Source organism: Dermochelys coriacea, chromosome 7 (genome assembly GCF_009764565.3).
Source record: "Dermochelys coriacea isolate rDerCor1 chromosome 7, rDerCor1.pri.v4, whole genome shotgun sequence".
NCBI classification, from domain to species: Eukaryota; Metazoa; Chordata; order Testudines; family Dermochelyidae; genus Dermochelys; species Dermochelys coriacea.
In genome coordinates, this window is record NC_050074.1 from 91,141,890 (window position 1) to 91,155,728 (window position 13,839).

Below are 13,839 nucleotides of genomic sequence, written 5' to 3' on the forward strand. Positions count from 1 at the left end.
GGATGTTAAAAGTCCCGTCGGCGGTGCTGCCCAGCTACCTGTTCCAACACCGCGCTGTGCCCTGTAAGCGGCCAGCCAGGGCCAGTGCAACCACTAGGCGAACTAGGCGGTTGCCTATGGCGCCAAGTGGTTGGGGCGGCCAAAAGCACGCTCCGGGAAGGCGGTGGAGCAGAGGTGAGCTGGGGCAGAGGGGCAAGGGGAGGGTTGCATGCAGCAAGTAACGGGGGCTGGATGGCGCACAGGGGAACCGCTCCCCGACCCAGCTCACCTCTGCTCCACCTCCTCCTCTGAACGCACTGCCCCGCTCTGCTTCTCTCCCTCTCAGGCTTGTGTGCCAAACAGGTGATTGGCGCTGCAAGCCTGGGAAGCAGGAGAAGCGGTGGTGGCGGTGTGCTCGGGGAGCAGGCGGAGCAGAGGTGAGCTGTTGCGGGGCGTTGCCGCACGGCTCCCCGGTCTGAGGGAAGGGGGGGAGTTGCCACACGGCTCCCCGAGGGGAGAGGGGTGGCAGGGAGTTGCTGCAAGGGGGGCGCCTCAGGGCGGAGGGGAGCTGCCGCAGGGGGGCGCTTCAGGGAGGAGGGGGGCAGCGGGGAACTGCTACGGGGGGGCACCTCAGGGCGGAGGGGGGGTGCAAGGTGGAAGTTTCACCTAGGGCACAAAACATCCTTGCATGGGCCCTGCGGCCAGCAGCAGGTCTGGCTTCTAGGCATGGGGGCCAAGGGGCTCTGCATGCTGCCCCCATCCTGAGCACTGGCTCCACACTCCCATTGGCCCGCTTGCCCGCCTCCGCCTAGGAGCTAGTCCTGCTGCCGGTCGCTCCAGGCGCAGCGCGGTCCGCGGGGCCAGGACAGGAGGGAAGTCTGACTCTGCACCCGCTGCACCGCTGACCAGGAGCCGCCGGAGCTAACCCCGTGCCCCAATCCCCTGCCCCAGCGCTGAGACCCCCTAAAGCCAGAGCCCCTCCTGCACCCCAAAACCCCTGCCCAGCCCAGAGCCCCCGACACCCTGAACCCCTCATTCCTGGCCCTACCCCACATCCCAACCCTCAGCCCCTCGCACACCCCAACCCCTCACCCCCAGCTCTGTTGGGTCGCGGGCATCAACAATTTTCTTCAACTGGGGCCCCCCAGAAATAAAAGTGTGAAAACCACTACACTAGGCAGCAGCCGGGGGCGGGGGCCATTTTTACAAGCGGATCCTCGCTTCTAGCGGCAAAGGTCTGTGGGGGAGCCGGTGAGCATCCTGCCGGAGGGCAGCTCCCACCTCGGCCTGGCTGAACCCCGGAAGGCAGCGGCCAGGAGGCTGGGCCGGGGCGGAGCATAATACCGGGTTCCCGGCCCGCTCTCTGTCACGGTGCAAGCCCCGCCCCGGCCCGGGTCCCGAGTCCCGCCCTCAGGGAAGGCTCCGTTTCCCCTGCCCGGGTGTCTGTGCAGAGCCGCTGCCGCTGGTCTCCCCATGGCGAGCTGCTTCCGCGGCCCCCTCTCGGGGCGCCGCTCGCTGCCGGTGCTCCTGCTGCTGCTCCGCGTCTCCCTCGCGCAGGAGAGGGCGGCGGCCACGTCCCTGCTGAGCGGCTATTTCGGGACCAAGTCCCGGTACGAGGAGGTGAATCAGCACCTGCTGCGGGACCCTCTCTCCCTGGGGCTCCCGGACCCGGGGTACCTGCTGCCCTCCGCCGCCTGCGCCCCGCTGCAGCTCCGCGCCCTCATCCGCCACGGCACACGCTTCCCCACCGAGAAGCAGATCCGCAAGCTGGGCCACCTGCACCGCCTGCTCCGCAGCCAGGAGCGGCCCTGCCCCGCCGCGCAGCGGCTCGCCCGCTGGGACATGTGGTACCAGCCCGACATGGACGGGAAGCTGGCGCCCAAGGGCCGCCTCGACATGGAGCAGCTGGCCAGGCGTCTGGCCGCCCGCTTCCCGGGCCTGCTGGCGCCGCAGCGCCGCTTCGCCTTCGCCAGCAGCTCCAAGCACCGGTGCGTGGACAGCAGCGCCGCCTTCCGCAAGGGGCTGCCGCTGCAGGGCCCGGCCCGAGGTAATGGAGCGGGAAAGGCTGGCCTGGGTGCCCCGGCGAACACACGGGGCGGTGGAGGGAGTACAGGGGGCCCGCCCCGGGACTGGCCTGGGGGCCTTTGGGCCTCAGCACACACCAGTGGCGCAGGTAAGGTAGAGCCCTGCCCGGGACTGGTTTATGTGCCCCCAACACTCACGGGGGGCCTAAGGTGGGGCCCTGCCCGGACTGGACTAGGAGCCTCCAGCTCACACACAGGGGGCCGAAGAGGAGTCCTGTGTGGGACTGGCCTGGGGGCCCCCAGCGCACACATGATGAGCGGAGGGCCAAGATGTGGGACTGGCCTGGGGGCCCCCAGCATACGCTGGCAGGGCTAAGATGTGGGACTGGCCTGGGGGCCCCCAGCATACACCCCTGGCGCAGGTAAGGTGGAGCCCTGTCTGGGAGTGGGGGTAAAGCGAAACTCTGCCTGGGACTCACCTTGGTGCCCCAAGACACAAGTGAAGTGTGGGATGCAGAAACAGAACTTCCCCCTCCTCACACACGCACACAAGGGGAGGAGGCGTAAAACCCACCACTGCATAAAGGAAACCACCTGTCCTTGAAACAATTTTCTCTAGGATTACTTATCTGCCATTGTCTCTCCAGTGTCTTCTCCAGTCCTAAAGACCTGTGATAAAATTGGTTTTAAAATGTTGTTGTAGTAGTAGGTAGAGAGGAAAATGTTTCCATTATAGAGTAGATATAATCTTAAGAATAGTTTGGTTAGCATGGTTCTCAATAGAACAGAGGTGGGCAAACTACGGCCTGCGGGCCACATCCGGCCCACGGGATCCTCCTGCCTTGCCACTGAGCTCCTGCCCCGGAGGCTAGCCCCGGCTCCTCCCCTGTTGTTCCCCCTCAGCCTCAGCTCACTGCGCTGCTGGTGCAATGCTCTGAGTGGCGGGATTGTGAACTCTTGCTGGACAGCGCAGCTGCAGAGCCGCAGCCTGCTCCGGTGCTCTGTTCTGCACGGTGGTGTGGCTGGCTCCAGCCGGGCAGCACGGCTGCCTGTCCTGGCACTCTGGGCAGCACGGCTGTCGTGCCGCCAGTCACCGATGCTCCAGGCAACTCGGTAAGGGGGCAGGCAGGGTTGGATAGAGGGCAGGGGAGTTCGGGGTGGTGGTCAGGGGTGGGGGTGTGGATAGGGAGTGGGGTGGTCAGAGGGCAGGGAACGGGGGGTTGAATGGGGACAGGGGTCCTAGGAGGGGGTAGTAGGAAGGAGGGGGGGTTGGATGGGGTGGCGGAGTGTAGGCAAGGGTTCCTGGGGCAGTCGGGGAGAAGGGATGGTTGGATGGGGCAAGGGTCCCGAAGGGGCAGTCAGGGTGAGAGGAGGGGTTGGATGGGGGCAGACAGGGACGGGAGTTCTGGGGGACGCTAGGGGACAGGGAAGGATGGATGGGGCAGGGTTCCATGGGGGCCGTCCGGGGACAGGGAACAGGGCAGGTTGGATGGAGCAGGAGTCCCGGGCGGGGGAGGGTGGGCAGTCAGGGGGTAAGAAGCAGAGGGGGTCAGATAGGGGCGGGGGCCGGGCCATGCCTGTCTGTTTGGGGAGGCACAGCCTCTCCTAACCGGCCCTCCATACAATTTTGGAAACCCAATGTGGTCCTCAGGCCAAAAGTTTGCCCACCTCTGCAATAGAATCTCTGTGGATATCAGGGAAAGCAGTTTTAGAGCCTTGTTTGAAATACATACAATTGAAACTAATGTAGTTTTCCATTTCTCTTATTCTAGACAGTGTTTAAATCTAATAGAAAGATTATAATTAATCTCTTAATTCTGACGTTATCTTGTTTTTTGTTATAAATTAAGGTATCTGACATGTTGACTTGCCATTCAGTCCCCAGAACAACTTTTGTAAAATCTGGAAGGAGATTCTTTAAATTGTCTATGTTTTTGTGTGTATTGTAAGGGTTTTCCATTAAGAATTGTTTTTCCTTTCAGATATTGAGAAAGAGACAACTGAGATTAATGACAAATTAATGAGGTTCTTTGATCATTGTGAGAGGTTTGTAACCTGCGTAGAAGAGAACGCAACAGCTATGTACGAAGTGGATGCCTTCAAACAGGGTCCTGAGATGAAAAGGGTTTTGGAAAAAATTGCGGCTACTTTGTGTGTACCAGTGCGTGATTTAAATGCAGGTAGTGTACTTATTCTGTTTCTTTTATTCTTTAACTTTCATAAATGTTGTTTTCTAGGATCTTCAGATAGTTATAAAGAACAAGTAGTTTAAAATGCTCTTTTATAGGCCTTTGGAAAGATTAGTGAAGACAGCATGTCATATCACTATTTGAAAAGAACAGCTTTTAAGAATTATTTCATTTACTGAAGCCAACGTGGGTAGTGTACCCTGACACAAATGTTGTAATACAAAGTCACAAAGAACGAGTTTTAACAGCTTAATTGAGCAACTCTTCCGGGAGAAGGATCAAAGATACAAAAGAACCCAAAATTCTGGATTACTTTTAAGGAAAAAAGTATAGTTTTACCAAATCGCATACAAATTCTAGTTTTATTCCACTTTTTACTTGTGTTAACTTAAATTTCTTAAATACAGTATTGTGATAATGAATATTCATTGTTAGTGAACAGTCAGAGAACCTACTGTAGAAAAGCCCTTCTCATTTAGCCCACAGGTCATATTATCGTGATACGGGTTGAATGAATACTTCTCAAAATGTTCTTCTCTTGATGAAAAGGCACAGCTCATAGTCTAAACTAAAAATTGTATAATGTGGTAAATGTTTTTGGTTTCCACATTGAAACTCTCCGGTATTAAATTCCATCTTCTATGCAAATTTTTATAGAAACTCTTATTTTAGAATGTCATGAGAAAATGCACGAGTTGCCTTTTCAGCTACTGAAATAACTGATGCACTCAGAATCCTAGAATCATAGAGAATGTAAGAGAGAGAGGTTTTTTTTTTTCCTACGTGAAACTTGCAAAGAATTGAGTTGGATTTGCTATCTTAAATCGGAAAAGTAGTGCATTCGTTCTTGCCATCTAATAGCCCAATAACAAGGCTATGTTTACTCCCTTATTTCTATATCTTGTAACTATTGTCTACTGCATAATAATAATACACACCTGTAGATGTAAATTACTAAACAGGTGATGGTTACACTCACGTGTCCCTGCCTTGTGAAAGGCTTACAAACTAAGGCCCTGATCATACATACATTTGAGTAGGCCCATAGTGCAAAATTGGAGTCTTAGCATAAATTATGTGTTTAGGCTCTGGATTGGCTATTATTTTATATTCTTCCTCACAATAGGAGGGTGATGCTGGGAGTGGGTGGTAGAGAGCAAATAAACTTAATTGTCATCTGTCATTTACTTGGATTTATTACAGATTTGGTTCAAGTTGCTTTTTTTACCTGTTCGTTCGAGTTAGCTATTAAAAATGTGAATTCTCCCTGGTGCTCACTCTTCAATGAAGATGATGCTAAGGTAGGTGTTGCATGTATGTAGTATGGTGGCGTTAACTTTGTGTAAAGTTCTGTTCAGTTTCGCGTATTTATGTAAACCGTTTGTTATATGGATATTCTTACAAAAAGAAGTTTTTTAGTTTAATGTTTCATTCAGATGTAATTCTGCAATATTAAAGATATTACATGATTTACTACGCTTACGAAAAGCAAATCTGAGCATCAATTAGAACATAATGTAACGGAAATACCCATTTTTCTGTGTTAACTGACAAATCGTTTAGACTTCTAAAAGAGAAACGTTTTTCCTCTCTCCTTTGTCTATCAGGCTTCACTGACAAAAACACTCAAATGTTTGTCTTGTCTTTTTCTTATGGGGGGAGAGGGATGAAAAGGTGAAAACTGAACTTGAATATGTATCATTTATTCTTGAAATTGTGAAATAGTACTCCAGAAAATCAGTAACAGCAACTTAGAGGAGCCCTCTTAATAAAAAAGTCCTGGGCACTCAATGAGGCGGGGGTCCTTTGGAAAAACGTACAGTATGTCATGAATCAGTTTTAAACTCTTACAGAGACTAAACAAAAGGGGGCAGAACTAAGTCTGCATGGGCAACTGTAATTTTGGCATTTGCCTATTTTTGCGTGCTTGACTTTGTAACCTTAAAATTTGTTTAACTTCATTCATGTTTAAAAAAGCAAATTAGGAAAAATCCAACAAATTCCATCATGTTGAACCATATTGACTCCCATGTGACTGATCAGCATTAGAACCTCTAGATCCACAGCAAAGACGTCTGCTACTTGAGCTAATGGAGTAATTGATAGCCGTAGTAAGTTATTGTCTACATGGGCCACCTGCTAGAGGGAGATGAGGCATGTTTTACCAGTGGGTTTCCCAGCTGCTTGCTGAAAGAAGAATGGTGAGACTCAGGAATCGTGAACTCTATTCCAGGTTCTGAGGTGAGGATTCTTTAGTGGTTAGACCCTTGTGCGCAGTCCCCCCCCAGTTTGTCCCAGTCTCTCTCCCTTTATTTTTTTTAGAGCATGATAGAGTTAGTGTTCAGATCTGCAAGCCCTGAAGGAAGGAACAAAAAACTAAAAAGCAAACAAACAAAAAAAAACAACCAAGCAACAAAAAACAACGGAGTAAATACTTGTAAGCTTGTGGCTAATGCATAGGATTTGAAGTCCGGAGATTGGAGTGCCACTCTTGACCCAGATGCATACTTTTTGTGACTTTCAGCTTGTCTTTCTCCTCCTGAGTTTCCTCATTGGTAAATTAGGGTTAACATTCTTGCCTAGCTCACAAGATTGTTGAGAGTAACTAGTGTTTGTAATGCATACTTGGATCTTTTGGTGAAAAGTGGTAAAAGAACATTATTCACTTCTCCACAGAAAAATATTAGATTGGAATCGGAAGAGCCCAATACAGGGAGATAACTATGCCTCCTAATGTTTGTTGGTGTGGCTCCATATATAATAAGAGTGCCTCTACTTCCATCCCCTCTATTTCAGTTCTTCTTACTACTGATATATGCAGGAAAGCTCACTGGTAACTGATGTTGCCGGAGGAGTTTTGGTCTAATGAAACAGCGAAACTCACATTACATCCATTGCTTCATGAGGAATCAGTACTGTAGGGTAATTTAGACCTATTCATTAGAGGGGAAAAAAAACTGAGAGAGTTTTCTGTCCCTGTCACATGTAACTCACTATGATACTCCTAAGACATTTGAGCAGTTTTGGCAAGAATGTATCCCCCTCCACCTGCCAAAACAAAATAAGGTTTGGTGATATCTGCCGCTTGCATCAGTACTCTGTGGAATCTGCACTGTTGGTTTTTGGGTGGAAATTCAGGGTGTTGGTTTTGACCTATAAAGACATAAATGGCTTGGGATCTTCCTGTCAAACAGATGGCTTCTCTTCTTGTGTGACACTGCTGCAGCACCGATCAGCAGAGATGCTTGAGCTGGAGCCCCTTGTTTTAAATATGAAGGAGTTGCTGGTAGGACATACTCTGTAAGGGGTCCTGGACTTTTGTATTCACTTGATCATTCTCCCAACCCAAAATAGCATGAACTTGTTGACCATCCAAGCATGCCATTTTTATCAGGTATTGGGGGTGAGGGAAAAAGAAGAGGGTTTTTTGCTTCAGTTGAATGGCTTCTTGTTTGTTTTTGGTTTGTTTTTTTTGTTTAGTCTTATTAACTGTTCCATGTTTCATTTTAAACAAGGGGATTGTATTTGAGGTCAGGATACCAAGGACCATTTAGAGAGACACTTTTTTGTTTTTAGATATTGAACTGTATAAATCATGTTTTAGTCTGTCCCAACGCTGACTTTGTTCTTTGTCACTGGAATAAGCTTTAAGCCTCCTGCATTTGATAGTCCATATGCTTCTGGCAAACAAAAACCTTTCTACAGCTAAGTCAACTGCTAGAGATTTGAGAGGATAGTACTTCAGGTATAAGAATGAGGATTGAAACTGATCAGGGTAAAGATGCTCTACGTCTTAGGTTTGTTGACGTGATGTAATAATGCCTGGTACTTAATAGTGCTTTTGGAAGCCCAATAAGATGCACTTTCCAAAGATTCTAAGCTTTATAACACAATGGGGCATCCCTTGAATTAAGCATTACCAAAGTACATTTGGCATTTATGGGATATGTTGGAGTCAACAAAGTTGACTTTTCATCTTCTCCTTTTAGGCTTTCAGAGCTGTAAAGATATTTACCTTCCCAAGATCAGGTATCCACTGTGGAATTTGGAGACAAATCTCCTAGGACCAAATTTGATGCAAAATGTATTAATTGCATCAGCTTTCATTATCAATACAAAGATGTAGAAGTAATATTTGGTTGGTTGAGGCTGTCGTGAAGGTGGTCATCTGGATAAGGATGAGAGGCTTTTTTGAAGCGGTAGAGGACCCATTTATATCTATTTTGGGGGAGGGGATTGGTCGTTTGCCTTCATCCCAAGGGTGGCTATAGCTTGGAGTGTCAGTGTGTGACAGAAAGGTTCTGGGGATTTTTTTTTTTTTAAAGACAACCATCATGACTTAGATGTCAGTTTAGGTTCTGGTATTCCGTTGGAGTTAGATCACGCATGTAAGGGAGATGTATGATCTGCTTCTGCTTAGATTTGGCTTCTGAGAAGATCAGCTCTCCTTTCGGATTATGCTATGTGTCTCAGCAGCTTTTGGTATGACTGACCAAGTTGGGGACAAAGGGCTATTGCTGTATGTTTGCAATTGTCTTTCAGAGGTTCAGTCACTTCTAAAAGTTGGTCAGAGATGGTGGGCATATCACTGAGGTATCTGCTGTGCATCATCCCTGAAGAAGTTCTATGTCCTATGGTATACAGGAAGTCAAATTGGATGATTACAACTGTACCATCTGGCCTTGGAATCTCTGAATAAAAATCAGTTTTGGTCAGTTGAGAGTCCTCTGAGTGTGAGCTTATAAACACTGTGTAGACCAGAGGTGGGCAAACTACAGCCCATAGCCACATCCGGCCTGCCCGGCCCCTGAGCTCCTGGCCAGGGAGGCTAGCCCCGGCCCCTCCCCCACTGTCTCCCCTCCCCTGCAGCCTCAGCACGATGTGCCACCAGCGCTGTGGCTCACTGCTCCTGCCAGGCAGCGCAGTGGTGGCATGGCTGGCTCTGGCCTGGCGGTGGGGCTTTGCTGCTGTAAGCAGCATGGTAAGGTGGTGGGGTGTTGGAAAAGGGGCAAGGGATCCTGGGGAGCAGTCAGGGAACAGGGGGTGTTGCATAGGCGTGGGAGTTCCGGCGGTGCCTGTCTGGGTGCGGGTGTGTGGATAGGGGACAGGGAGAAGCGGGGGTTGGATAGGGGGTGGGATCCCGGGGGGTGGTTAGGGGTCCGGGGTCCCGGGAGGGAGTTGTCAGGGGACAAGGAACGTTGGATGGGTCGGGGGTTCTGAGGGAGGTGGGAAGTGGGAGTGGGCGGATAGGGGGCAGGGGCCAGGCTATTCGGGGAAGCACAACCTTCCCTACCCAGCCCTCCATACAGTTTTGCAAAGCCGATGTGGCCCTTGGGCCAAAAAAATTTTCCCCCCTGGTGTCGACCAATACACAAGCATCAGTATACTTATAAGTAAGACTAATATTTTGTCATGAATATTTTTAGTAAAAGTCACAGACGCATCTCGGGCAATAAAGAAAACTTGGAAGCTCGTGACCTGTCCCTGACTTTTACTAAAAATATCCATGATAAAATGGGAAGGGAGTAGGCAGCTGCAGGGTGGCTTGGAGTTCTGGGGCCCCCACCACCCATGGAGGCTCAGAGCTCCAGGGCCTCCCTGTCACCAGCGCCAGAGGGGAGCTACAGGATCCCTCTGCCCCAGCGGTGGGGAGCGCTGTGGGAATCCCCTTGCCACCCCTGCAGTGGGAAATGGGCGGGGTTCCCCGCAGCGGCCAGGGAGCGGGTGAGGGTCCCCCTGTGCCCAACGGTGGGAGCTGCGGCATACCTCCGCTGCCCATAGTGGTTGAGAGCTTGGGGGCCTGCTGCCTCAGGACTGCTGCCTTACAGCTCCCTGCTGCTGCGGGAGGCGGCGGGACCCTGCAGCTCCCAGCCACCAGGGCTGAAGTCACGTATTCCATAACTTCTGCATCCTCCATGACAAAACCATAGCCTTACTGATAAGTAGCTGTGTATTTTCATTTTACTTTATTTTTTACTATTGACCCTGGAAATTGGTCTTTGTCTGGAGCGTTTGGACAATATCCCTGGTAGGATGTGTCTGAATTAGCTTGTCCTCATCCTTTTGGATATAGAAATCTTGCCATTGGAAGTTATTGATGGGAGGGTCACTGCTTGTTTGTAACTCCACTTAAATGGATTTAATCAGAAGTAGTGTGCCTAACTAAGAATCTTACCACTTTTGACCAAGACCTTTCTATGGAAAAACAGGTGTGTACAAGTGTGGGGGGGTTTTCCACTGTGCAACTGGCACATTCTGTCCCCTTATTTATCCCATTATGGCCTTACAAATACACACACCATAGTAATGATCCCATTACTGGACTTCAGTGACTTGCAGCTTATTTAGAATGCAGCAACATAAATATTTAGGAATAATGTATATTTATTGCAACATTATTTTTAAGTGTTTGACAGTGTTTCTCTTCTGAAAATCTAACTTTAGATAAGATGCAAGAGGTGGCAGTAACAAACGAAGGGAGGCTTAAGAGGAGGAGAGCATGGGTTTGAGTATAAGATGATGCAGTTTTTTGTGTATATGTACACAGAATCATAGAAATGTAGGGCTGGAAGGGATATCAAGAAGTTTTCAAATTCAGCCCCCTGCACTGTGGAAGGATCAAGTAAACTTAAAGCATTCCTGACAGGTGTTTGTCCAACTTGTTCTTAAAAACCTCCAATGTTGGGAATTTCACATCCTCAACTGGAAGCCTATTCTGGATCTTAACTACCCTTACAGTTAGCAAGTTTTTTCTAATATCTAACCTAAATTTCCTTTGCTGCAGATTAAGCCTTTTACTTCTTATCCTACCTCCTGTGGAGATGGAAAACAGTTGATCACTGTGCTCATTATAAGAGCCCTTAGCATATTTGAAGACTGTTATCAGGTCCTGCCTCAGTCTTTTTTTTTCTCAAGACTGACAGTTGTTTGGGGTTTTTTTTAACCTTTTCTCATAGAAGGTTTAGAAAACCTAATGTATCACTTTTGTTGCTCTCTTCTGGACTCTCCTAAAAAGTTTTCATCTTTCCTAAAGTGTGGTGCCCAGCATTGGACACAGTACTCCAACAGAGACCTCACCACTGCTGAGTAGAGTGAGACAAATACCTCCCACATCTTGAACTGCTGTTAATACATCCCAGAATATTAGCTTTGCTTGCATCTGGATCTCAGTGTTGACTTATTTTCAATTTGTGGTCCATTATAACGCCCAGATCCTTTTCAGCAGTACTACCACTTTAACCAGTTATTCCCCGGTTTGTAATTGTGCATTTGACTTTTCCTTCCTAAGAGAAGTACTTTTGCATTTGTCTTTACTGAATTTCATCGTCTTCAATTCAGACCAGTTCTCCAATTTGTCAAGGTCATTTTGAATTGTAAATCTGTCCTCCCAAGCACTTACAACTCCTCCCAGTTTGGTATCATCTGCAGACTTTATAAGCACACTCTCCATTCCATTATCTAAATCATGAAAGAAAATATTGTATAGTACTGGACCCAGGACTGACCCCTGTTGGACCTCACTAGATGCACCCTCCCAGTTTGACAGTGAACTAGTGATAACTACATTTTCAGTATGATCTTTCAACCAATTTTGCACCCCCCATAGTAATTTCATCTAGACCACATTTCCTTAGTTATGAGACTGTCATGTGGGACTATCTCAAAAGCCTTGCTAAATTAAGATATATTATTGCTAAAGTTTCCTCCCAATCCATTAGACCAGTAAGAATGTTAAAGAATGAAATTAGGTTGCATTAGCATGACCTGGATTTGTCAAGAGTGTGCTGGCTATTCCTTATAACCCTATTACCCTTTAGGTGCTTACAAATTGATTGGTCTATAATTCCCTAACTTCAATACAAATGAACAAACAGTCAGCCTGAGTCCTCTTTGTTCCCTTTTCAAACATAGGTACTCTGTTTGCTCTTCTCCAGACTTGTGGGACCTCACCTGTTGCCAGTGAGATCTCAGAGACAATTGTTTCATCTAGTTCCTTAAGTATGCTAGGATGAATTGCAACAGGCCCTGCTGACTTGAATACATCTAACTTATTTAGATATTCTTTAACCAGTTCTTCCTCTATTTCCGTATGCATTCTTTCCCCCTTGTTGTTCATATTACTGATGTGGAGTATCTGGTCACCACTAACCATTTTAGTGAAGATCAAAACAAAATCGACATTATGCCCCTTAGCTTTCTTAATGTCATCAGTTCTCCTTCTCTGCTAAGTAGAGGACATATTCTTTCCTTCATCTGTCTCTCGCTCCTAATGTATTTACAGAACATCTTCTTATTGCCCTTTTTGTCCCATGCTAAGTGTAACTCATTTTGTGCCTTAGCCTTTCTGATTTTGTTCCTACATGCTTGTGCTATTCTTCTGTACTCCTTAGCAGTTTGCCCATGTTTCCACTTTTTATAGGATTCTTTTCTGAATTTCTGGTCATTACAGAGCTCCTGATGCCGCCATATGGGCCTCTTAATATTCCTATTTTTCTTTCCTGTTGGGATAGATTTCAGTTGTGCCGTTAATATTGTTGTCTTGATATACTTGCAGCTCTCCTGAACTTTTTCCCTTACATTTTCTTCCCAGGGCACCTTATCTATCAGTTCTGAGTTTGTTAAAGTCTGCTTTTGTTAAAATTCATTTTCCTTATTCTGCTCCTCTCACTATTTCCTTTCCTTAGACTCATGAAATCTATCATTTCATGATCAGTTTGACACAAATTACTTTCCACCTTCAGATTTTCCACCAATTCCTTACTGTTGGTCAGAATCCAGTCTAACATTGCTGCTCCCCTGGTTACTTCCTCCACTTTCTGGACCAATGACAGGTTTCAGAGTAGCAGCTGTGTTAGTCTGTATCCGTAAAAAGAAAAGGAGTACTTGTGGCACCTTGGAGACTAACAAATTTATTAGAGCATAACCTTTCATGAGCATCCAGTGAAGTGAGCTGTAGCGCACTAAAGCTTATGCTCTAATAAATTTGTTAGTCTCTAAGGTGCCACAGGTACTCCTTTTCTTTTTTTCTGGAACAATGTATTTCTGGGTCATTAGAGTCCCTCCCCCCCCACCACCAAAAAATAAAAAAAAATCTGCACACAATATTTGAAAATTCTGCATATTTTATTTGTCAGAAGTAGTGCAAAGGCTTGGGGGAGTCAGGTAATGGAAGAGCTGAAGAGTGAAGGAGCCTAGGAGTGAACCTGAAGCGTGTTGGGTGTGGATGATGGGGTTTTTGGGGAGGTGTGGGTGAGATTGTTAGGGTGTTGGGAAGCCTCCCCCATGCAGACCCTGGCTGACCCCCAAGCCTCTCTCTCATTCAGTCAGTCCCTGTCTCCACACCCCTCATCCCCATGGGTCTCTGCAGCCCCCCCCCATCCCCTGAGCCCATGCTCCAGTCTGTACCCCCCACTAGCAGTCTGTCGACTGACTGACACCCTTCCCCCCGCAGCCCTGTGTGCTCCATTCTGTCCTAACATGGCTCCGCAGGCAGGGTGCTATGATGAACTTCTACTCCTGGGGGAATTCTGCAGCACTGGGCATAGAATTTTGTATTTTTCTACATAAAATAATTTTGCTAAGAAATGCTGCAGTTCTGCCTTTTGCCCACCACAGGCCACTGTGGAGCTAGAACAGCTGGCATGAAT

General features: G+C 48.0%; 1 protein-coding gene across 1 annotated transcript in view; it reads left to right on the forward strand.

Annotated features, from left to right (window-relative positions):
• Nucleotides 1–1,210: 1,210 nt before the first annotated feature.
• The window catches only part of MINPP1 (multiple inositol-polyphosphate phosphatase 1), a 50,603-nt gene continuing 37,974 nt past the window's right edge, over nt 1,211–13,839 (forward strand). Inside the window, 3 exon segments of the mRNA XM_043518590.1 lie at nt 1,211–2,152; nt 3,986–4,183; nt 5,396–5,493. Of these exon segments, the coding sequence (XP_043374525.1) occupies nt 1,453–2,152; nt 3,986–4,183; nt 5,396–5,493 (996 nt within the window). The 5' untranslated portion in view covers nt 1,211–1,452.